Source organism: Seriola dumerili, unplaced genomic scaffold (genome assembly GCF_002260705.1).
Source record: "Seriola dumerili isolate Sdu_G_001 unplaced genomic scaffold, Sdu_1.0 BDQW01000216.1, whole genome shotgun sequence".
Lineage (NCBI taxonomy): Eukaryota > Metazoa > Chordata > Actinopteri > Carangiformes > Carangidae > Seriola > Seriola dumerili.
The window spans coordinates 1,247,251-1,273,062 of NW_019174471.1; the positions used below are offsets into that span (position 1 = coordinate 1,247,251).

The following is a 25,812-nucleotide window of genomic DNA, read 5'->3' on the forward strand; positions in this document are numbered from 1 at the left end:
TTCAGTGAAATGAAGTTGCTAATACAGCAAAGTTGATGTATTATAGATGTGGAAAGTTGTATGTAGGCCTGCTGTTTAAAGCAATAACTAGCAATATGTGACAATGCTGCTAATTCTAATGTATGAAAAATAAAAAATTACAAACATGTAGTGAGACAAGCCTTCTTAATAGCGTAGAAAAGACAATGACTCCATATCCATCTATCGCCATGCATTTTGTATGTGGGTATCATATTTGAATGAGGAAACATATGTAAATGCTGATTGCAATGCATGCAGAACACATTGCAGTTTGAATGTAATTTGAAGGTCTAAGATTTCACTGTCATCAGAGCATCAGGTGTAAATGCAGTCTGTACTGTGTGACCACCTTCTTGAGAAAAAAACCTCCACCCAACAAGTGTAAAGGTCATGTAACTCCACCTGGTCCTGCTGCAGTGTCTCTGATTATCTATCAAAAAGCTACTGAGAAGCCTTGGCAGAAGTAAGGCTACTGAAAAGAAACATACAAATGCTTCATATCAGAGAGATTTTAAAGCTTTAAACTTCTCTTTTTCCAACATATATCTGTGGATCAAACTTGATGACCTGATGTAACCCCAATTATCCAAGAAGGAAACAAGGAGTTGACCTTCGCCCTCTAACAGATAGTGTCACAAAATCTCAGCCACTAAGAGTTAAAAATCTGATCCTGTGTTCAGTGTGGGACTAAATCCCCAAATTATGTAAGAGCTGCCGCTGCTGGGGGGAGGTTGCTGACCTCAGTATGAGGACGAAGTATTGCGAGACAGACTGGAGCAGCTATCAGTCTGACGGATGAACTTTATCGTCTCAGAGGGGTCTGAGGACACATTCACACTCACAGCTCCTCTGCTGTGGCTGCACTAATGTGGACAAACAAATGCGCACACAGCAGCGTGCAAGCACACAGTAAGGCGTGCAAACACACTTCAAGCACACACAGACAGAGAAATGCACACAGAACATGAGGGAAGACACACAAAGTCCTGTCTCCACGACTTCTGAGGACATTACTCTACTCACTCTAACATTAACCATAACTACTACTTGCCTTACCCTAACCTTAAACCCTTAAAATTAAAATCTAATGACTTACATTATGGGGACTTGCCTTTTGTCCCCATAATTCTCCATAATGTGACTGTGTGGACAGATCCAGGTCCCCACAACATGACTAATACCTGGACTACACACACACACACACACACACACACACACACACACACACACACTAGTCTTGCCTAATCCCACTCACGCATGCTCAAGATGCGGAAGTGGCACTGGAGCCTTGTGAGGGTTGTTTTGAGGACAAGCAGCAGATCCAGGATCAGCTGAGGAGGTGGTGCGGAGGTTAGTGGAGGAACGCTGCCATTCAGACTTTGTTATGATAACATCCCTGCCATCTGAAATATGACTCAGGCTACATTTACACTTTCTATTCCTGTGACATTTTCACCATCTGATTACACCGGGCTGTTTGGGATTAAAATCTTCGCTTCTTGTCCACCACTTTGTCTGGTTTTTAACACCATATATGGTGTTTCTGAGGAATTATGTCACTGTGACACAAGGCACTCAAATCCAGTGCTGGCTGCAGACTGTATCAAGCTTGAGCATATTTTTCGGTCCCTGTGGGTGATGACTCATTTCATAGTAATTGCTTAAAATCAAGGGAATAAAAATAGCAAAGTTATCAGCAAGATTTTTTCCACTTGACAGCGACCAAGTCATTCTTTAGTTGATCCCAAACATTTACCTTCAATCACTCAACCTTATCTACAACTTTTACTTCTCCATATCTGCAACGCTGCAGCTATGACCACACCCCCCTTCTATTCATAAAATATACACACACAGGTGTTTATCTTTCTGATTAGACCTCCCTGGAATTTTCTCATTTAAATATTTAAACCTGGCAGATCATTGAGATTTTCATTGAGTCTTTAATTCAACTTTTGGAAACGGTGAAACTGAAGTGCTAAACTCACGTAGAATTAGTTCATTCATTCCGACTCTGCAGCCCTAACACAACTGAATGTTAAACAATGTACGGAGCCACAGTGTCTGCAAATACTCTGTAGCCACGCCATGCTACCACTGGTCTCAATTTAGTGTCGGACTCAAATTTTGGCTTCACGTGTTTATCGGGACTCTAGCGGACCCTTGTGGACTTGGGAAGATGACGAAATCTACGCCTTGCGGATCATTAGGGACCTGGGGAAACCATGACTTGTCCGTGACACAGTTTCAAGGCAGCAACTGTGATCTCCCACTGCTCAGCCAGCCAGAGAGACCCTGTGCCAGACCTGGGCCAAGACAAAGGGCTTGTCAGAACAAGACACACACGCACACAAACACACACACGTCTTTTATTTGGGACTTATAGTCGAGACTTAGAGTCTTATTAAATTCTGTATCATTTCCATTTCCACAGCAATAATTCCATTAATACAACAACAGTCATGTGAAACTCTGCTGCTGCTCTCTCTTTTAAAAGAAAAGTGTTGCTACTGACTAAATGATTTTATTTGTCCTATTTTGCCTTTTTTTTCAATGACACTAGCAGTGAAACTCATCACTTCCTGTAGACATTTCACATTAAAAGTCTTCCAGTGGACACAATCCCATCTTGCTTGTAGGCTTTTATTGTAAAGATTCTGCAGGAAATGTTTTTGGTTTCAATAGATAAACAGCCATTAAAAAAACTTCAAAGTTGAATTTATTGGAAATGATTAGTGAATAAAAACTGTATTTCTGTTAATAAGAGTAACTAACAGCACAGAGGAGAGTTTTATAGTCCTGTTGTTTTACTTGAGGATGTACATTATGCAAAATTCACCATGTGAATCATTACTAAGGAAATTCCACCCATCCTTATTTGTTTCTACCCTGTGTCTAGTTTGTACTCATGTGACAAGTGCGACAGGCGGAAGTATAAATAAACTGCACATTCAAAATGTGTGGCACCAATTAATCTAAACTAAACTGCACAGTAGTTGCAGTTGCTGATCATTACTCAGCTGAAGTCTGGTCCAGCTAGCTCTCCATTCTTATGTCCTCTCATTAGCTGACATTGTGAGGGCTGGTCTCTGCCCTCCAGCTGCACAGCCTCTGCCCCACTCTCCTCTTTCATAGATGGGATAGATGAACCATACTGGCTGGGTCAGGGCTACCACAGGACCAGGGGCCAAATAAAAAAGAGACACATTAGTAATCCAGTGGCAAACAAGGGTAACCTCTGTTGTGCAGAAAAGCACATCGTACAAGGCCGATGTTGTTACACCACTTTTCCTTGAACCCTCCTCTGTGAGTTAGAATATATATGTATAAAATATATTGCCTCTTTCATCAGGTGGGAAATGTTTCCTTCTGGAAAGAGGCCATGGCCTAGTTTGGATCTGTAAGAAGCCAAGACATAACTCATAATGTATACATCAAGCAGCTTTTACATTAACATTACAAATGACTACACTGCATAGAAAAGGACCATTTCCCCATCGATTTGGTTCGTTTGATTATCATTACAGCTTACTGCCATGTGAGCTAAATACCAAACCTTGTCTATTTCTATTCTAGATTCAACATGCCGCCCTATGGTTTGCTTTACCAAAACTGTCTAATCTGGGATGAGCCGGCAGGATAGGCTGAAGTCCCGCAGCTGTCCTCCAGTTGACCCCAGCCTCTCCCTGCTCCTCTGCCTCAGCCTCAGCTCCTCAGGCTGGGATAGACACTACGAGTCGGGGCCACTGCAGGACCACAGACGCAGAGTGACGGTTCACTGAGGGGACACAGTGCTATTCTCTGGCGAGGACAAGTATCTAGAGTGTCCTCTTGATTCAGCCATGACAGGGCATTAATCATGCACGGTGAGTCGGGTTGAATCAGCCAGAGGTTCCCTTTCTGTCCACCTTTACCTGGACAGGCAGTCTGCATGTACAAGGCTATAATATAATTTGTTTTCTTTAAACCTGAGTCAGGTCTATGTCCTTGAAGGGGTAAAAAAATTCTATTCTCATATTTTGAACTCCCATTCCTCATTCCTTCCAAGAATATAAAGAAGAGAATTAATTTAATAACAGAGTAAAAGCTGAGTGTGAAAAGAGAGAGTGAGAGAAAGAAGGAGAGTAACGGTGAGGTGAGGTGACACTGGGAGAAAACAGAGCTGGAGAAGGGATGAGAAGAGACAAAAGCACCCTGACAGTGTCTCTGAGGTTAAAGATGTCATTTAATGACAACCACATGGTACAAGCCCAGACACAACTTGAAGGGTTTCCCCTTGTACTCTGGCATATGTCGAGGCCTTCCTAACCACTGAACCTTCAGCCTCAGTGACATCCAGTCCAGTATAAAGTCTCGCTCAAGTGGTTCTGTATGTATGGATCTGACCAGTTATTATAGAAGATCAAAGATTAGCCTAGTTTTATTTAATCCAGCCAGAAACTCAGCCAATGTTGAACTTTAACAGCTCCTGCTGCAGCAGCTGGTGCACATGGATTTAATGTAACTACTACAGAGTGTCCTATCAGTCCACCTCAATAGGGAATTCTGATGCTGCACTGATGTATATGAGCACTGATGCGGACAAAGCACGAGGCAGAGGAGGCTGAAATGTTCAGCCTGTCTGGCTTCTATTATTGAGAAATAAAAAACAGACGTATTTGCCTGTTTCCAAAACTCCCAGTGCCTGCCCACATCACAGATTTGTTCAGCGATTTATAAAGAGCTGGTGTTGTGCCTGTTGACGACTGTTTCAGCCCGCTGGAAAATAATCAACCAATCAGAGCTTTGTTGGCAGGATTAGAAATTTGCAGAGGTGCACTGTCAGGGGAGGCAAACCAGGCAAATGCTTGGGGCTCCCAAGGGGTAAAGGGGCCCCAGATGGCCCCTCATATTGGCACATTTTAGACTCTTAAAACCTCTTAAACCGCCCATAAAGACAGTACACAGTGCACTCCTTTTTCTTTAAAACTCCCCTAAGTGGGGCCCCTGATGATGTGGGCTGTAGCTAGCATCTACCCATTGCCTGCATGTGATGTGTTCAGGGAACATCTGTAAATTGCAGCATCTGCTAATTGGGGCAAAGAATTCCCTGGGGCCCTCTGGAGTGCAGGATCACCACTGATCATGTGTAGCTGGCTATCCACGAATAACCAACAGAAATATTGTGACAAGTGAATTTACGATTAATAAAGGTGTATAGGTTGTTATAAACTAATTAACAAGAGGTAAATCAATTGGTGAGATTGATATGTCACCCCCTACTGACTGATTAGGGGAAAACAAAGCAAAATGCACCCCCGACAAGAAACTGTCCAACGTGAACACAATGTCAGGCTGAAGGGACGAAGTAAAACAAAATGACAGTCGTCTCATCAGGATAGATATTCAAGACATCAACACTGTGATAAACATTAGTATTGCATAAGTTTACACTTTCACCTTTGATCTATTTGATCCACTCTAGAGACATGGCCCACAAAAGAACAAATGTCAAATATTATTTATTATTAAATTATGTATTATGTTATTATGTATTATATTAAATATTAAGTGCTTGTGCTGATCTCTTAAGACGTGTGTTTAATTTTCATGTACCATAATGTGCCATCGTGCATAAATGTATTACTGTTAATGCATCTTCACATTTATTGTGAAAAACGCCACCTGATCACATCAACTAACAAAGGGACTTTTATTACAAGAGTAATCAGTTTGCTGATATTAGGATATTATCGCTGGGGCGGGGGGTTTATTTATTTATTTTTTGCAGGGTGGGGGTGGGGGGTGGATAGGATAAAAAATATTGCATATGGCGGGAGATATCGCAATATCAACCCAAGACTATATTCATCTGTTCATTTATTCATCTATCGCTCCATCAATCAGTGTGTCCTCGGTGAAATAGGCATTGCAACACTTTTTCTTAGGACGGCAGTGGAGGAGGGACGCTTGTTTTTTGTGCTCCCTGTGGTTCATTCATTCTCCTACTTTGTTATGAAAGACAAACTGACATGAGGCCAACATTTACCCTGTCTCTTGTCCAATGCATCCTGGGACAGGCTGTGGCCATGTGCTGGGTAGAAAAACATGAAGAGATGGATGAATGGATACGGCCTGGAGCCGTGTTTGACTGATTCAGCTACAAAACATTTATTGACTTTTTGCTTTCTCCTTTCCACCATGATTCAAATGTGTTCCTAAATGAAAGCACGGCAGGTGTGTGTGCTGTGTAAGACAGAGCAGGAGAGCAGGCTGTGGGTGTGGGGGGTGGCTGAGAAGTCAGGAGGCTAATGCAGTGACGGCACTAACCCAGTGTGTGAGAGGGTGATGTGCATTGACAGACAGTAGAGAAGCAAGGTGCATTGGATGTGACAATGTCTCTGTAGTGTGTGTGTGTTTATGTTTCTGCGGTGGGTGGTTGATAGGACCTGCAGGTATCTTTTAACACACACACATGCACACACACACACGCACACACACACACACACACACACACACACACACACACACACACACACACACAACCTCCTTCTCCCTCCATCCTAGCTTCCTTTCTTTGAATCCAGGACCATTATGCCATTTGTATCTCCTACACCTCCTTGTCCTTGCCTGGAAACAAGCCTGTGTTTGTCCGTCTGGAAAGAGGAAAATAACTCTGAGGCCACCCCTCTGTGGCTATTTTAATCCCACCCTCACTTTCTCCTGGCCGTCTTCACGTCAGTGTTTGTTAGTTTCTATTGGCAGGGCTCAGGAGCTGAACTTTCTGACTACGCTCGATATTTTGTTCGCTCATACAGTATTTGCATTCCAGCTGTCATGCTTTCCAGCTCTCCTCAGTGTCATGGCTCACAGTTCATTCTACAGAGCCTCACAGGGGGACTGCATTTAGCCCCCACCAGCAGGGATTGTGCAGTCAGTACCTGTCAAATCAACAGATGAAGCGAACAAGTGCACACTTCAAAGGGCAGCAGAGAGGAGGAGAATCACTACTTGCCCAGTTGATGTTTCCCATTCAGAGCATTTCACATTTGAAGCTCAAAGGCAAGTCTGAAGCCTCACACACACACACACACACACACACACACACACACACACACACACACACACACACACACACACACTATATTCTGACATGAGAGTAAAGAGGAAGAGATTTGCGCAGTCAAAAACATGCACACACATGTACATGAGGATATGCACAGAGAGTCAAGCTCACACACACCTTCACATGTGAGAAACACTCACACAGATGAAAAGCTTTCCGTCTACAGAGGAGGCATCAGTGAGGGAGGAATTAGGTTTTCTCCCAGCTCAGGGATTAAAGCTGCATCATGAATATTTAAAGGAGATTTATCCGGCATTTCTAACACATCACTTCTTCAAGTAAAAGCGGCTGACAGCGGGAGTTTATCAAATTAGACAAAGATGGTGACGAGCTCTGCTAAAAGTTCAGAGTTGTGGTGATACAATCAAATAAGAAGGTGACATAATGAAAAGTAGGTGAGGGCGAGTCTGACTTCTCAAAGGCTGATTTTCCTACAAAGATTGTTCATTTTACATATTTGGTACAAACTATTGTCAATATTTTGAACTGTTTGGATGAAAACTAGAATTACCACCTCACAGTTGTCTGCCTTCGCCACTCAGGCTAGTTTCAGGTTACATCCCTGTTTATCTAGAATCACATACTTGCTGTATGAAGTCTGGAGGTTTGGCTTGACCTTTGACCTTTGACCACCTAAATCTAAATCAGTTCATCCTTGAGTCCAAGCGGACATTTGTGACGACTCAGAAGGGATTCAATTGAAGAATTCCCAAGATATTGTGTTGACAAGGCCAAAACTGGGATTTGTGAGGTCACTGTGACCTTGACCTTTCACCTTTAACCAACCATCGTGTTCACAAGAATGGGACAGAGAGACAACCTGAAAACATAATGCCGGTGCAGAGGCATAAAAAAAAAAATCTTTCTGCAGTGGTGCCACAAAGTCTGCAGGCAAGACTGTGGCTCTGCAGGATGTAACACTCACTGTTGGGAAAACAAAGACCAGGAGTTGTGGTGAAATAATGTAAAAAGTGGCCAGAGGGTGACGTCAGAGTAAAGGTCTGGACACCAAACATAATTCACATGGCTCCTGAAACCTTCATCTGCAAGACCTCCTGAAGGTTTTACTGTTGGAACTGATGTGTCTCACATTAAAACAGCCACTGCTATATATTAAACTGAACAAGTGAAAACTTTGATCCGCTGGTGGCATTAGATAAATAAGTCAGGGCAACACCAAATTCAGTAGGAGTCATCCTCTGGGAACCATGAACGCCTGTAGAAAAATTCATAGAAATCCATCAAATAGTTGTTGAGGTATTTCTTCTGCACCAACAGCATGTTGTTTAACATTTATGATGTAACAACTTTATATAGTCAAGATCAATAATGGATAAAGCATGCTGCGGCCATGACAGGACTTCAAGGTCTTCATATATCCTACATGTCTTGACTGTGTGTGGGCAGTTGCACATAATGTACTGCACTTTGCTTTATGTACACAACTCCTCAGGTCTCCACCCCCTCCTGTCTTTTAAATCCTGCTTTATTTGAAACTTCCTCCACTCACCCTCTTCACCCTCTTCAAGGGTAATATATGAGAACAGCTGTTGAGGATGAGGCACTCTTGGGGTTGCGATGCTCCTACGCGTAAGTGTGTGTATTTGTGGCGCGCGTTCATAAAGGTACGGGACGATCCCTTTACTGAGAAGCACATCTGCTTACACCGAGGACTTGTTCAATTCATTTCCCCCTCTTTTCCTCCCCGCACCACGGCTCTCTGAGTCTAAGTAGGACAGGCTGCCCCATATAGACTCTCACATGCAGAGACACACATGCTGACAGAGAGCAGTGCACGGGTCAGCATGATCTCTGGATGTTACAGTATCGTGGACGTAAAGCCTTAGCAACACACAGCTCCTCTTCTGGGAGTCAACGCAACAAGGTCATTCAGTATTAAAGTGGATTTGAATGGGGCTGAAACTTACCATTAGCTTTATTATCAATTATTTTTGTATTCAGCAACTAAAATATATAAAATATTATGAAGTAGAGTTAGTTTTTTCCATGAAACGGTCAAACACCCAAAGATATTCAGTTTACAATGATTTAAAATAAAATAGGAAAACGTATATATAAGGCAGCTGAAAACAGCAAATGCTTTTTGCTTGAAAAATGAGTTTATGTGGTACGTGTCTAAGTCCCACGAGACGGAGGCTGTCACTGCCATGAAAATGACAACATTAGTCTAAAAAAAAAAAAACTACTTTCCTCCTATTTTTTCCTATTAGCTCCATCTGCTTGATGAAGATCATGTGATACTGAAAGCTGTAGGACAGGTACTAAATGGACTTTGTGGTGAGAATGTTGTTTCAACCCAGTTTTACTTAACATAATAATCAAATATTCTCAAAGGTCTACTATTAAGCTCCATTTACTGAATGTAGACCTGCAGATGCAGACGAACGTTATTAGTTATTCTGATGATTTTCTTACATTAATTGTTCCTATAGGAATAAACTTTAGCACTCAAGATTTATTTTTATGTTTTCTGGACAAGAGCCTCTTGTGGCCATGCAAGTGATGGTTCACTGGATGTGAAAAGTAAAGGAGGAAATAATGCAGCATATCAATTTTAACCATATATTCAAAGAGTCAGCTAAAGAAAGTGCAGTTAATGAGTTTCCATCCACTCCTGCTGTACGAATGTTAGAGGCTGGAGGCGCAAACTCTCCTGTTCTGTTAAACCAGACACAGGTGATGTTGACAAACTTAAAGAGCGCCAGTCAAACCTCGAACAATGGAAAACATGGATGTATTACATGAGTTCCTATAATACATCCATGATGGAATATTGTGTGAAAAGATGTGATGGAAATATGGCATTAGCATATGTTTGTTTCATGTGCTTATTTAAGAAAGATCACAGTCTTGTCATTGGTCCACACAGATCTGATGTTTTCACCTCTTTGATAGAAGCATAAAGACGTTTAAGTTACATGCTTCACGTATGCACTTCGTCATAGTTTGTTTTTTATCAATACACATGTTTTTCCAGTTCAGCCTTTTTTTTTTTTTTTTTTTTTTTATATCAAATTTATCTTCTTTTTAAATTTATTTTACGCACAAATTGAAGATGGAAATGCATTTCAAAACCTCTTAGAGAGGAGGTCAGACAGTGAAGTGCTGCTGGCTACTGTCTCCTTTCAAAACGCAACATCGGTTTATTCTAACCATCATCACGATCTTTCTCTAACCTTCATCAAGTACTCTTATTGTTCAGGTGCTAAAATGAGCTGAACCTTAATCACAGAGGAGCACCAACAGAAAATGCTCATAAAGGTCTTCTTTGTGAAGATTGTGAAAGGCCGTCCAGCAGATAGACCTATTTTGTTGTTTAGGTTGGAGGACTTGTTGGAGGATTTCTAGTTGGGGATGTTTTCTTCAGTTTAGCTGAGCATTAATGAAAAGTACAGGAGAAAGCAGATGAGTTTCTGTGCTTCCTGAGGCACATCTCCTTTCATGTTTGTAACCAGACAGTCAGACAGTGAAATTGAAAGAGAAGCTATAAAATACTGAGAGCTGCCAAACATCTTTAGAGGAGGCACAATTCCCTTTATTTCCTTTTGTGTATTTTTAAGCCAGCACTAGAAATGCGAGGAGAAATTTTGTGGGTTTTTTTTGTTCTTTTTCCAAAAAAAGGAAAGAATAATAACGTAATGTGTTTTGTAACCAAAGAGGCACATCCCTCAGAAGCAACAGAAAATCTCCTCCCTGAGGCACACACTAATCTCTGAGCTTTACACTGTAAAAATCCACCGCCCCCCTAAGGTTACAGCCAGTATGACTAAGCGTCTTGTTCTTTTAGAAAGCTCCTGAGGTATATGAATATCTGAAACAGGAAATAATACTGCACATGTTATAAAATGCTGCGATGGACAGAAACAGAAAGGAGCCGAGAGAGGGAGAGAGCAGCAGTCAGACATCAGATAAGAGGTTTAATTCAGGCTGGTTAGAAGAAGAAAGAGAAACCCAAAGCCAGGTAAGTGTGTGTTATATCTTGGTTTATTAGCACGAGGTGCAGGCAGACAACAGAGAGACATCTAGAAAAAGACACTGAGTTACTGTTTGGAACTAATAAACCCTCTGTGGGACATGTATGAACTTTCCATGCATCTAAAAAAAATAAGACAGTCAAAATCCATAAAAAATACACAGTGCTTCACACTACAGGGTGACAAATCTGCTCAGCTGTTGTTGTGTCTGTAGCTAACCTTGACCTCTGATCCCTGAAAATATCTCTTTGGAGGTCTGTCCATTCACAGCCTCCAGAAGATCAGACGAGTTTCATACGAGTTAAACTGAGAAAACCGCTAATAATGCTCCGATGTTGTGTTCATGCGCAAATTACACTTTTCACATTCTCATTCTATTTGGTCGATGACTTGTTCGCCACAGAAGCTTACTAGGCCTCATTCACAGCTCTCTTTTAAAGGGTCACTTCACCCAAATCACACACACAAACACACGTGTTTAACTATACAGAAAGTGTCAGATTACTGTGCTAAGATTTTGATGCATCTGTCTGTGAGATTACTGCCAACATACTGCTGTGTTTGCTGGACTCAAGCATTTACAAAACAAGCTTAAAAAAACCTAAAATCCTTTAGAAAGTAGGAAGGAAGAGCTGCATGGCTCCAGCTGATCCAACAGGTGCTGGTTAGTGAGGCAGGTAGACGTAAAAGAACAAAGATCAAAATCCTACTCATCTTTTCCAGATACGTTTCTCTGGTTTCTCTGGATAATCCATGAAACCCTTTGTCCACAGTTTTCAAAAGGACTATTTCTTGGGGAGAAAGTAGCTCTACCCAATAAATAGTCTGTTCATAGAAGATACAAACCTTCTCATGATTTCCATTATTTTGTATAAGAAAAACAAAAAAAAAAAGATGCCAAAATACCAATATGTTTCAAGGATGTGCATATTTTGTGAATGAGGCCCAGTTCTTTACTTTGTTACACTAGCTTGTGGCTAACAACTCCCTGTTATCTCTATAATAAATCCTAACAAGTCAGTTTTCAGTGTTTGATTGACTGAATTTATTGCATATATAAATATATAAGAACACAATAAAGCAACAGACACAACAAACATAAAGTTATTAGTGACGGATAATTGAGACACGCTAATAAAATAAACAACAATTTGAAATGTAAAGATAAACTGAGGCTTTGATGAATACCTACGAATATCAATTGAAAACGTTACTGCAAAGACTCCTGGGACATCTCTTACATTCCTTACATTAATGATTGTCAGCTGAAGGTTTGGCTTTAGTGTTTACTCCTCCATCTATTTGTTTAAAGAAACAAGGAAAATAGTGCAAAGCAGACAGAGAGTCCTGATTCGATGGCTTAGAAATGTGTGTGTGTGAGATATGGTTGTTGGTGTGTGTGTGGTGTTGTGTGTTGTGGGGGGGGGGGGGGGGAAGGGGGGGGGGGGGGGGGGGGGGGGGGGGGGGGGTGACCAAAGCTTTTCATTACAGGAGAAAAAATAATCTTTGACAAAAATACAAATAGTCCTTTGGTGGGTAAATACGTGTGTGTGTTTGTGTGTGTGCGCTGGTTTGCTGCATGTTGACGGATCAGGCTGGCAGCGCTGAGAAGTCAGTTTGAGAGGTTTCAGACAGGAGGACGAGGGCTGGCTGCTGGATGGTGTCTGTGCCTCCCAGTGTCTGTCTGTGTGTGTGTGTGTGTGTGTGTGTGTGTGTGTGTGTGTATGAACTTACTGTCTGGGTCTGCTTCAGTGTGATTAAATGCTTTTCATTTGATTTATTTGCTTATGTCACAGCAGCTGTTTAAACACAAACTTCAACTGAATCTCGATATACTTTTTGTCAATATTGGACGAATATATGTGATTTGCAAATAATGATCAGAAAGAAACAGACAAGGAGAGAACATTTCATTGGACACAGTGGGAATAATATTATCATCTTTGGCCAAAACGAACTACAGACAAAAACTAAATTAAACACAAACTGAATTTCAAATGTGACTGTGTGTGTGTGTGTCAGAGACACCCAGTTCGCCCAGCAGAGTGAATCACAGTGTGCCAGCGCATTATTTGGAGGAACAGCGTGTGCTGAAGTCAGGAAAGCATGGCATGGCTGTGTGTGCATATGTGTGCATGTGTGAGTGTGTGTGCATGAGTCTGCACATGTGTGTTTGTGTGCATAAATGTCCAATGTGGCTTCTTGCCCACTACCTCAGCCTTTCTCCTTCATACTGGATCAAAGGAGCCGTGGGTAGAAAGTGAGTGTGTGAGTGTGTATGTGTGTGTGTGTGTGTACGCTGCACAGGGAAAGGGGAGAGGGGCACAGAAGCAGAAGCACAGCTGATTGACAGTCGGCATGGTGATGGAGGCGGGTTCTAGTCCTCTGAAGCGTGGGGATTGAGAGAAGGGGAGAAAAGAAAAGTAAGGGAGAGAAGGGGGAAGTAGAGTAAAAGAATGGTGTGGGCAGCGGTTGGGAAGAAGACGAGGAAGAGTAGAAAGAGTAAAATAAGTGTGTCAACATAAGATGATTCATTCAGAGAGAAAGAGTGGCGTAAAAGAGAAATTAAGATAAAAAAATAAGAACACAAAAATAAAAAAAATATAAAAAATAAAAATGTGTTTATGCAGAAGGCAAAGATGAAAAAAGTAGGACGAAAGGAAGGGATAAAGGGAAAAAAAGGAAGAAAGCAGGTTAGTAAAGCTGTCACAGAATCCACCACAACTCATCTACCAAATGTCAAATAATTGACCAACATGAGAAAAGCCAGATTTAATGCTGCCATCATCGTATATTGGTCAAATATTTCTATACCATATATTTGTCTTTACATGCCATGCAGTAGTGTCATGCAGCAGAGGTGACATGCAGCATCTCAGCACATGCACACACTCATACACACACATCTACTCTTGCCCTGTCAGGATTCAGCTTACGCTCTCAATTCTCTGACCCAGATACTACTTATACCGCCTGCGTCCTGCGTCCTGCGTCCTCTCCCTGGGGTCCGCTGGAATAACAATGATGAATGGATCCAGTGCGCCTGGACAAAGCCAGATGCTCTGTCTACTAAAGTAGGCCCACTGAAAAATAATTACATCACACCTCACACTGTACTTTTTCTGTTACTGCGGAGAGCAGGGTGGGGTGGGGGGGAATTAAGAGATAGAGATTAACCAAAACTTACACTGAACATCCCTTCAGCAGCATTTCTCTCCATTAGATGTGCACACATACAGCTCTGTAGCCATGGTAACACAAGCTACCCCATGCCATGCAAACAGCCAGACAGCTCAGCGGTGAACATGCCAACACAAATGTCTGATTTAAATGCAGATCACTCCTCCCACTGTCACCAGCATCCGTCCCCACCGAGCAGTTCAGCCGTCTCAGTGGATCATACACAGAACATGAATGTGGCAGTGGGCACGTTTGACAGCTTTAACCTTCCTGTGTTTGTGCTTACTGATTGGCATTCAGTGGAAAAGAGAGAAACAGCCTCGCTCAGTGCCAGTGTTAATCCCTCGGAAGACAATAGCTGTTTTTAAAATAATCTAGAATGATGGATAAAAGGTTGGTAACCTGCCAAACAGAGCTGCGACAGTCACCACATCACCACAACACTGTGATGTCCTCTGTGGGGTTGAGCTCATTACTGTCATCGCTACTTTTTTCCCCGTAATCTTGACCAGCTGGAGCTGAGATTTTAGCAACACTACCATAACACTTCTTAACACAGCTATTTTTTAGAGGCCCAACCACTGTGGTGCTGGTTTCACAACCATATGCACTACAGTTTTTCCGCACAGGATGAAGAGCATTAGAATACAATCCTACAAAACAGTTAACTATGCTACTTCTGTAAACTGTAAAACTCGTCAGCATCACAAGTCCCAGTGAGATTGAGCGTAGAGTTACATGACCCAGGAGGCGTCTATTTTTTTTCCAACTCAGTTTAGATGAAACCACGGTCACTTCCATATGACGAAAGCCTCGACAGAACGAAGGGAGACATATCCCTAACCCTAACCCATACGGACATGGGAGTGTTTTAATCTGAACTGGGTTGGAAAAAAAAATAAAAGCACTCAGGAACTCAAAGATGCACAAAATGAACTTCTCCATTTTTGTCTGCAGCGAAATTGGCACCAAACTAACTTCTGCATCTTGTCAATGCCACAACACCACTGGATATACTCATGCAGGTCAGTGCATTTAGGGACAAACTTCAGTTTAGTCGGAGATTGGCTGCAAAACCTGAGGTAAAGTCTCCAACTATAATACTTTTATAATAGTTAATTATTACAAATCTTATTTTATCTAACACGTTCTGAGTCATGCCTCAACATCATCTGTTAATTAGTGTCTCTACATGCACACTAGTCCCGGTTGTGTATTATCCTGGTTTTAACTATTTTCAGGAGATGATGTAAGGTGACAGGTTGGTTCTTATAGTTTGAGCAATGGTCAAATCTCCGATACATCTCCCACATCACAGCTTGTATTTGAAGTTGTTTATAATCAACTGCGATGTAGATATTCCTGAAAATGTTTCATACAGCACATTCCAGACTAAGTTCCAATAAACACAGGATTTATATGTTGAGTAACTACGCAAAAGAAATCCATACTGGCACAGCCCTGCTGCTGAAGTGAGACTTGCTGTGTGAGATTTCAGGACCAACAACTAGGAAATCTCCCTTTTAACCTTCAAGGTTGAAGTGGATTTGATCATTTCATCTGTAAGGTTAAACATGGATTCACCTAATCAAAGACTTTACTGTTATTTTATACACGATATACCAGCATTTACTGTATACTGGAAGCTAGGGCTGCGACACATGCAAAAAAAAAAATCATAGGCAGCTATTGTGATTTAAGTTGGAATGGTCATTTTTTCATTTCATTTTGCCTAAAAAAAATGTTAAAATGATGATGGTGATGATGTGGTTTTTGTTCAGTCTTGTACCAAACAAACATGTTCCTTTATGTCTGGAGGATATGATTTGTAGGCCAGAGCGTCTCTGCAGCACCACAACACTTATGGTGCAAACAATGCACGACAATGTTGTGACACATTTTACCTTCACCAAAAAAATTGCAGCGATGGATATTTGGATTAGGATATTGCACTTGGCCATATCGCAATTTCCATTATATTTCGGTTAATTGTGCCGCCCTACTGGGAGCAAGTGCTGCTTTCAAACCTGACCTGCTGGCATTCTTTATGACTGGTCCATTGTTGACATTGATCCATGCTGTAAGGATCCTGTGAAGGCCAGTTCAAGTTTAATGGCCAAAGCTTTCTTGTGTTTGAGGCCTGGATTGTGTACATACAATATCTCACTTCATCATCACAGACATCATCACCATGGTAACATTAGTTCTATATTTCAGATCGGTGAACGACTTCTGCCCTGCCACACAGTGGTCTAAGAAAGATCTCTGAATCGCTTCCTCTGATATTTACTCCTCCTACTCTCCTGTTGTTTGGTTCATTTATAAACGGGTTAGCAACTTAACAACTTTTGAGGGTGAACTGATTTGTGGTAAATCATTTTCTACAATATGTTGTACTTTGCACATGTGCGCAGCCGTGCGCATTGTGTGTTGCCAGTGTAGGAGACCACACATACTCATTTATTCCCCCATGCAAAATCCTTTTTCTGCTGATGACATGCAGAGCTCTGACAAAAACAAAGTGAGATGGGAAACAGGAGGATGTATGGACGATGGTGAAAAAAATAAACCAGACTATTGAAAAAAAAAAAATCACATAAGGTGATTTCCAAAATGGACCACACACACACACACACACACATTTAAACACACATACAGCTGAAACAGTTCTTCTCTTTGTCTATTTCAGTATAAGCAGACAGTCAGACGTGAACATGGATTTGTTCATTAGACACAGTAAGCATTCCTGTCTAGAGCTGCATCTCCTCTCCGCAGCTAATTATCTCTGATATGTGATATGAGACATGAGATAACACCAGAACAATTTATTTGCTTTATAAGCAACAAAAGGAGTTGCAAATAGGCTTCAATGGCCGTGTTATTTCATTTATTAAAAGCAGCTCTGCTGATATTATCAGGGCAACAATTTGACAATTCTCCTGCTGTCAATTAAGATTTGTTTTCATGAATTGATTATGCAAATGAACTAATGTGAATTTCACAGCTGATTGAAAATGAAGTCTTTAGTCATTACCTCTCCTTTCTTTCCGTGAGCTGTAGTGAGGCAGCTACACAACTTCCACTGATAGAGAAGGGACACTTTTAATCAGACTGAAATCTGCTTCTCATAATAAAAACATGTAAGCCTTACAACGAAGTCCCACCTCCCTCATTGATCATGGTGACAGACATGTAGTCTGCCTAAGGACAGTCTCTGACAGTGTTTAAAGCTGACAGCTGCAGTTGATAGTAATTTTGCAGATTTACAGTTTACATTCAGAAGCATATCACTGAAGGTCCAGCTGCCCAAAAGCACATGTACCTGCACCTGTTGTGTGGTGCACCTGGATCACCACACAACACACATACAAACAATTATTCAACAAAAAAATTTAAAAAGTGCTTTTACTGGTTGTACTCAAGTTTACTGGTAACTCTGTTCTATTTAAAACGTATACTTTGTGAGCCACTACTTTTACTTACAGCCACTATGTTTTGGAGGTTTATGTGGTCATACATTGTGCTGATCAAGGCTGCCATTAAAGGCTCCGTGAACTATCAATTAGAGATGACATAGTTAGAGATTCAGACACCCACCTCCTACGATATTGTTCTCCTAGCTACCTAGCTAAGTGAGGTTTAATGGTGTTCAGCGAAAGCTAGTCGCAACAAATCAATTCACATGTGGACAGGGGGAAATTCTGGGTCATGTCCTTATATTTTAAAGGCAAAGTCAAGTATTATATATTTATATTCAACTACTTATACACTAAAGAAAATGAGTTTGTATTCTCAGCAGAATCATTCTCTCATTCTCTTCAGTTCACCTCCTCAGTGTGAACAGCTTGGAGAATTACAAGAGCAGCAGCCTTGTACGTAAGTGGACCTTGAAGAATGCTGCAAAGCAATAAGAGCAGCTGACATCCTGCTCTGAGACGCCACTAATAATACTGAGGGTGTACACACACACACAGACACACACACACACACACACACACACAGACACACACACACACACACACACACACACACACACAATCAAAGTGAAGAACATGAAGGAAGTAAACAAGGTTGAAAGACAAGAAAAGACTTAAATGCCATGACTGGAGGATGAGGATGACAAGGAGGCCTTAGCAGACTGACTGACGGCAGAGGGAATTGTGGGATATGTCTTACCAGGCTTTTGTACACCATGAGCTTCCTGCTCTCCATTCTCCACCGTAGCACCCGAGTCTGCACACACATACACACACACACACACGCACATACACATACAGAACAATCAAACACATTACTACCCATCTGAGCGCTAATGGCTTGACGAGATAGAAAATCAAACTGCATCGTATTGGTTTGTGCGGAAATTTGACAGACTGCATCTGGATTCAAATGGAAACTACTGACTCTGACCTTTCTGGCTTTTTAAATGGTCCCTCAATATAGCTGTTGTACACTAGGGGTGTGTGTGGTGAGCTTTGTGCCTGTGGGTGTGAGCCGTGGTCAGACTATGGGAAGGCAGAGGGCAGCACATATCGGATGGTGTCGGTGTGGGATGATGGACGAGGCGATGCTGTGTGACATCCGACTGCTGAATCCTTCAACTTTGCACAGTAGCAACACACCAAGGCTCTAACATATAAGGGCACAAATAAGTCAAACACACACATACACATCCACAGGCATGCGCAGAAATACACATGCACACACACAACACTGATTGTGGTAAATGGGCTGTTTTCGCAGTTTGCCTCTTGTCCACCCATAAACTCACCAGTCACACAGATGGCTGTGAGCTGCAGTACCACACAGGGTGCAGGTACAGTTCAGGGTTCACGATCTTGCTCAAAGACACTTGGGACAGTGATTGAACCACCAATCCTGGCACTCTGCTGCGGTACTATATCACAAAGCAAGTTCAACTTAGTCTGGCTGTCTTTAGGTCACCTGAGCCTAACATCGGCAATCCTAACCAGTATCATGAAGCTGGTTATCAAACAGCTCAGTTAACGCTCACTGAAAACGCCATCATAAGAACCATGGGTGTAGTGTTTCTGACCAAACACACTGATGTATCCTTGACACCTAACAAAAAATTGATGCTAATGCTAATGCTCTTCTTCTTCGCTGCCTTTGGTGGCACATTATCGTAGTCCGTCTGTCGTAGTCGTAGTACAACCGGAGATGGTTAATCCGCTGACCTTGCTTCGTGATATAGGCCACATCACATGCATACAGTACACACACATCAACATACAGCTCAGCATGTCAGCAAAGCCATGCAGAAATCCCAAACCACAGATATGCATGCAACACACACATACACAGAATATATGATTCACTGATTCAACACACAGGACACAGATACAACAGAGCGCAGGACACTCATCCAACACACGAGGCATCAGGAAGGCACATTACGTGTGCATCAGGGCACCACAACAGCACCTCTAATAAAGAAAAAACGAATCTGCGCCTCCTCTGTCTAGCTCTCCTGCTGACAGAGGACAATAAACTGCGGACTGCCTAGCCCTGCTGTTTGGCACTCAGGGTGTCAGCATGTCAGCATTTGTCCAAATGCACACTGCGTGCCAGAGTTGATCACTGGCAACACCACCCACGGCCCGTCCTGCAGCCGGCTGCCACTGACGAGTGCCCACACACAGTCTGACTGTCTGACCAAAGTGTCTGTGTAACCAAAACAGGCCCAAGAGCTGAGTCATCCCCAGTTCACTGTCACTTCCTTTTATCTGGTTGTGCACTCAGCTGTTTATCTCATCCATCTACTGTTTGTCTATCTGTTTACTTCCTATCTACCTATCTGTATGTTTCTGCTTCTCTCTATCTCTGTGTAATAAACTAACAAGCTGAGCAAGATTGGAGGCTCTCAAACCATTTATAGAAAAATATACAACATCATATGTTTGGCTTAGTACCACTGTATTCATATCCTGTATCTGTGACAGCGGCTGTTTTATTTCTTTTACAGATGTTAATCAAGGCTCTTGTGAAGACGGTGCTGTTGTAATGATGCAGAAACAGTAGAAACAAGTATTTTCAACCTGTGGAGGATTGAAAATAAGTTTTTTGCACAGCCTCATTATCTTTTTCGTAGGTTGTTCAATGACTTCGATATCATACTTTGATGTTTGGCCATTAGTGCATCAAACCTACAGTTTGCTAAATAATGTTCTATTTCAATAGGAGGCAGTAGTCATCAACTAGTAAGTCTGTTTGTGAAACACCTACACAGAGCCATGAAACCACCACATTTTCTAAACGCACAGAAAAACCAGCTACAATACCGGTTCCAACACTACACATCAAAGACAAAACTTGCTATGAACTTTCTTTTTCTTTCCCTCAAACCTGGTACATCATCGCCGGTTTGAAGCTGCTTTTGAAATTAAATGAGTAAATGTTGCTTCTTCCCTCACTGTACAATGACATGACATGTTTAATATGTAGCTGATAACACAGTGCCATCCAAAGCCCATGACCTACACTTCTTTATTTATCCTGGCAGGTTGGTCAGGGACACATTCTTGTTTCCATCCAGGGCCTTGGACAGTAGCAGTGAGGTGGGTTATCATGGAACTAAACCTTGAACATCTTTACTGGAGCAGATGGATGGAGTATTTGCACTTTAACTGTTCAGAGTGCAGGCACTACTTCCTGTTTAGTTCCCAAATGTCACCAGTCAGCTGGGATAGTCAAATCAGTGACCGCTGCTCTGCTTATCTTCCGGATACTATCATCCCTGTGGCTGAATGACAGCGCAGCAGATCCAAAATGGCAGCCAGTGTCCAGCGGTGCCCGATACTATCAGTCATTTAAGAGCAGCTGCAGTTCATGTTATATAACACGTTTAAGATAATGTAGATGCAATCAGATTCAGAGGTGCAAATAAAAATACAATGTCATCCAGGAAAATTTCAAATGCCTTTAGTATGAATGCAGGAATGTTTGTGGAGTTCAACATTTTAGCTCTTTTTTAAAGCTGCACTAAACAATGTTTTTATATTAAAATTTGATTAAATTACAATGCTTAATGTGAAAGAAACTCACAGATTTATCACTTGACTCTGCTAGCTTTGCAGAACTAGGGTCTAGTAGTAGTTGTTAGCATCTTTTAAAAGCTCACTGGTTGGCCTGCATGTAAACTTCACTCTCATCCACCTCTTTCCAGCCACAGCAGGCAACTGTTTTCAGTGATAATGCTCCGATAAACCCAGTATGTGCGCACCTCTCCGGCACCAAACAGCAACTAGCCGCTGATCATGGTGAATCTTTCAGTGGATCAAGAGTCAGTTATTTTTTCGGGAGCAAGACAGGGCTAAATGAGATTGAATATTACAGAGTTAAATTTGCCAGGTGATTCCCTCTGTTGCTAGACGTATAAACAAGCTGTTAGCTAACATGTTAGCTAATATGTCAGCGTTGTGTTTTCGGCTTGCTCTGTCCAAAAAAGCAGTGTTGAGTTCACAGGTATATAAATGAATAAAATCAACATCTTCCAAATAACCACTCCATAGTTTAAAATATCAGCCTTGGAGAATTCTTTTATCACACCTGTACAATGGAGATGAATGGATTTTTTTTTTGTTGTGATGCTAAAATTTGTGTTGATGAGATGATGTTTTGAGCAACACAAACAAAAGTCACCTCCACTGTTTGGGTTAGGGTGCCTGTTTTGGTGCAAATGTGTCTCTTGTAGTTGGGTTGAACTGACATTTTCATTTCAGTGATCAATTAGAATAAACATTGCTGTATCATCACACAAATACAGCTAACCTGGTTGAAGTTATTGGTGGAATCAAAGAGCCCTCGACAAAACCCGCCTCTGACTTCATTTCCCTTTTCTCTGCCTCTTTGTCCTCATGATCAATTGATACCTGTCACCCACTTTTCATCTTGTCTTGGCATCACTGTCATAAGTCCAAACAGAAGAGAACGGAAAGGACGTGACTTGTAAGGAGACAACACACTCTACTGTCACCATCGTCTCACCTGCCCTGGTGTCATCGTTGTCCAGCAGGGGGATGTAGTCTGTCTTTCCCACCGTCTCCCCGACCTGATCGTCGAAGGCCTCAGCCTCCAGCTGAGCCACAAAGTCCCGCTCCACCAGGCTCTCAGGGCCTGGCTGGGGAGCGCTGTCTGTTAGCGCATCACTCAGACTCAGGTCTAACTCCGCCATGACTGCACACAAACAGAGAGACAGGAATAAACACAGGAACAGGGAACATGTTGCCACTTCATTAACGGTGCTCTAAAACTCTAAAGCAAACAAGTCACAAAAGTAGAAAATAAAGAACGAGTCACCAAGTAGCTTATAGCTGTTTTAGCTATAGTTGTCCTACAAATGCTCTTCATCTCATAGAGGGGGGAATTTTTTTTTTTTTTAAAGGACCAGTGCGCAGCATTTAGTGGCATCTAGTGGTGAGGGTGCAAATTGCAACCAACTGAACACCCTGTAGTAAAAGCTACAGTGGCCGTCAGTTAACGTAAATATGCAAAAGGCTCTCTCTAGAGTCAGTGTTTGATATGTCCGTTCTGGGCCACTGTAGAAACATGGCAGGCTCTGTAAAAGAGGACCCGCTCCCTATGTAGACACGTATGGTCATTCTACACTAAAGAAAACACAATAAATCTTAGTTTTAGGTGATTATATACTAATAAAAACATAATTATAAATATACTATTTCTGCCAATAGATCCTAAATCCTATAAAGTAATCCTTTAAGAAAATGGAAATAATAAAATGTGCTGTACACAGACGATCTTGAAGGCACTTCCACAGAGAGCTAAATCACGATGTTATGTCATTTGGTGGGTGCAAATTATTCATGCCTGGGATTTTGAGTCATCATTCAACCCTGGGGTCAAATGACGGTGCTTCACAATGAAAAACAATAACGATATGATCATATCACTTGATGCAAAAGTGTTAAGAACAGATGGAAATGAAAATGAAAAACAGATGAAAAGATTCTGTTTGTGTGTTTTTCTTCCCCTCAACAATAGTGTACTTTTGAGTGAACTTGTAAATATTACCACTTGAGTTCAGTTTTTCAATTTATATCTTTTTAAACTTCATTTATAGCAATGGAAGACAATGGAAACGGTAGAATATTTCTGAGAAATGATCGCTTTGAAATCATGGGGAAATCTTAAACATCAGTCCTAACTATATCCTGGATTACAGTCACAAAAAGCCTAGACGCTGAAGCTGAAATGGAGAGATAAAGATTAGGAAGTGGAGGTAAAGAAATAGCAGAAGAAACTGAAATAGATGAAAATGGAGAGAAGTGGTTCAAGGAAGTGAGAGCACAAAATCACTGATGTGAACTTAACAGGGCCGCAGGTTTGTGTCCCGAGGAGGCATCAAAGTGGCCTCAGGAGCAGCAAGAAGACCAGAGCACCCCGTGAAGGCAGGCGCCCATCCTGCTGAAGTGCACACACTGAATACACTGAGGCTGCGAGGCCTGCGCCTGATCTCTGAGCTCCCTCTGAGGCGGCTACACAAAACATAGCTTCAAATCACTGACAACCTGGATGCAATGCCACTGTCTACCACAGGGAGGCACAGTTTCAGATGGGATTATGCTGCATGAAAGAAATGCATGACTTTGTATAACACAGAGGCACAATCTGTACCTAAACATGGACTCAGACACAAAGAGACACACATCCAAGCAGTCATCAGCTCATCTGGGAGTTCAGCTGACCAATGGCCACCAGGGGAATTTGCAGAGTCATGTTGTGTCATCTTCCAACTATAATGCCAGATTATCTTCAGTGCCAGCAGCAGCCAGCCTTTCTCTGCTCTTCAGACACTCTCTGTTTATCCGTCTCGTCTCTCGTCTTCTACAATTCTCCTTCCATTATCCACGCTACGCTACACTTAACATCTCTACCCTGTGAAAATCATCTCTCCTCTCTTTGTTGAACTTCCTTTTCTCACATCGTTGAAACGGCGAGTTAGAGTTCAAGGTCTTGCTCAAGGACAATACAGGGGAACACACAGGCTGCAAAGAGGATCAATCCTGAGACCTTTGAGTTATTACAGTTTCCTATCTGTCTGGCTGCGCTGCCACACTTCTGTCTATAGACATAAATGAACCCTTTTTTAAATGCAGCTACCACTATAATATATTAGTAGAACTAAATTCATTCACAGCAAAAAGTACTTGTATTTTCATTAAAAAAATCACTCCAACAGAAAATGTTTTTTTTTTGGATTAATAACTGAATTTTAATTAAGGGATTTTTAAATAAAAATATTTCTCAAGATTACTCAGAGACAGTCAAATCTCAAATACAACTCCACAGCCCCATCTGCTGGATTATCCATCCACTTACTGCAAAGATAACAGGTACAGGTATATTATTATTAAGTTTTTTTTGTGTACCTCTGGTCATATAATTTGGTACTGGGGGTGTTTTTCATGGTTTGGACAAGGTTTCCCCCAATCACAACTCGTACTCACTGGACTGGTATGTTCTCTGAGATCTAATATGCTGTATAGTTCAACACTTAACTTTAATATTTGCCACACACTGACAAAATACCCTCTAGGGACAGTTATGAATGATAATTTAGACCAAAGTCTTCCTCCCACTTTGCATCAACAGTTTGGAGCCAGTCCTGTTTCAATGAGCACTTGGCCTGGTCCATAAAGAAATGGTTTGGAAATGGAGCTTGACTGGCCTGCACAGAACTCTGACCTCCACCTCATCCAATCTGCACTGGACCACACTAACCCCCGGATGTCCACTGGATGATGTTATGTCACGTCTCCATGCCGGTTCCATGAACATGGCTTGCTCAATGGACGAGCAAGCCATGTTCATGGAACCGGCATGGACGAGCAGGAACATTTCCAATATGGATTTGAAACACTCTGCTGACAATTTTTGTAATTTACAAGCGCAGTAAATAGTACATTTGTAGCTCATCTATGATCAGTGTGGTGACTGATACTCTGTACTTTATTTGTTTTAATTACCATAAGCAGCAGACCACCTTAATATTTTCTAATGGTATTTCCTGAACAGTGTTTATTAGCAGAAGGGAAACTATGAAGTTCCTTCTCCTTATTCACAGATTTTACTGAGGAGAGTGAAATAAACAAACAAGAAAAGCTAGTCAAAGTCAATAATTAATGACGCCATCACTGTATATTAATTTAATGTCCAATATGAACCTGTTGGCTATTCTTGTTTGTTTATTTCACTCTCCTCAGCAAAATCTGTGAATAAGGAGAAGGAGCTGTGCAGCTGCAAAGGAGCCAGAACACGATGTTCAGGTGTGCACATCCTCTTTCATGTGCACAAAAGGTGGAGGAACATTGTATTCCCTATATAGAACAATCTTGTTGTATTTATTGGTGATTTAATATTAGATAACCTATTAGAAACCTAATCAAACAAGCAATCAATCAGTCACATAGACAGTCATCCAGTTAGTAAGTTAATCAGTCCTCAGATGTTGGGCTAGTGAAATACTCAGCC

At 41.7% G+C, this 25,812-nt stretch overlaps 1 protein-coding gene across 1 annotated transcript in view; it reads right to left on the bottom strand.

The window, feature by feature from the left end:
• Positions 1–25,812, bottom strand: part of LOC111228201 (mastermind-like protein 3) — a 67,424-nt gene that overhangs the window by 16,641 nt on the left and 24,971 nt on the right. Inside the window, exon 2 of the mRNA XM_022754017.1 lies at positions 22,309–22,497. Within this exon, the coding sequence (XP_022609738.1) occupies positions 22,309–22,495 (187 nt within the window). The 5' untranslated portion in view covers positions 22,496–22,497. The remainder of the gene's footprint in view (positions 1–22,308; positions 22,498–25,812) is intronic.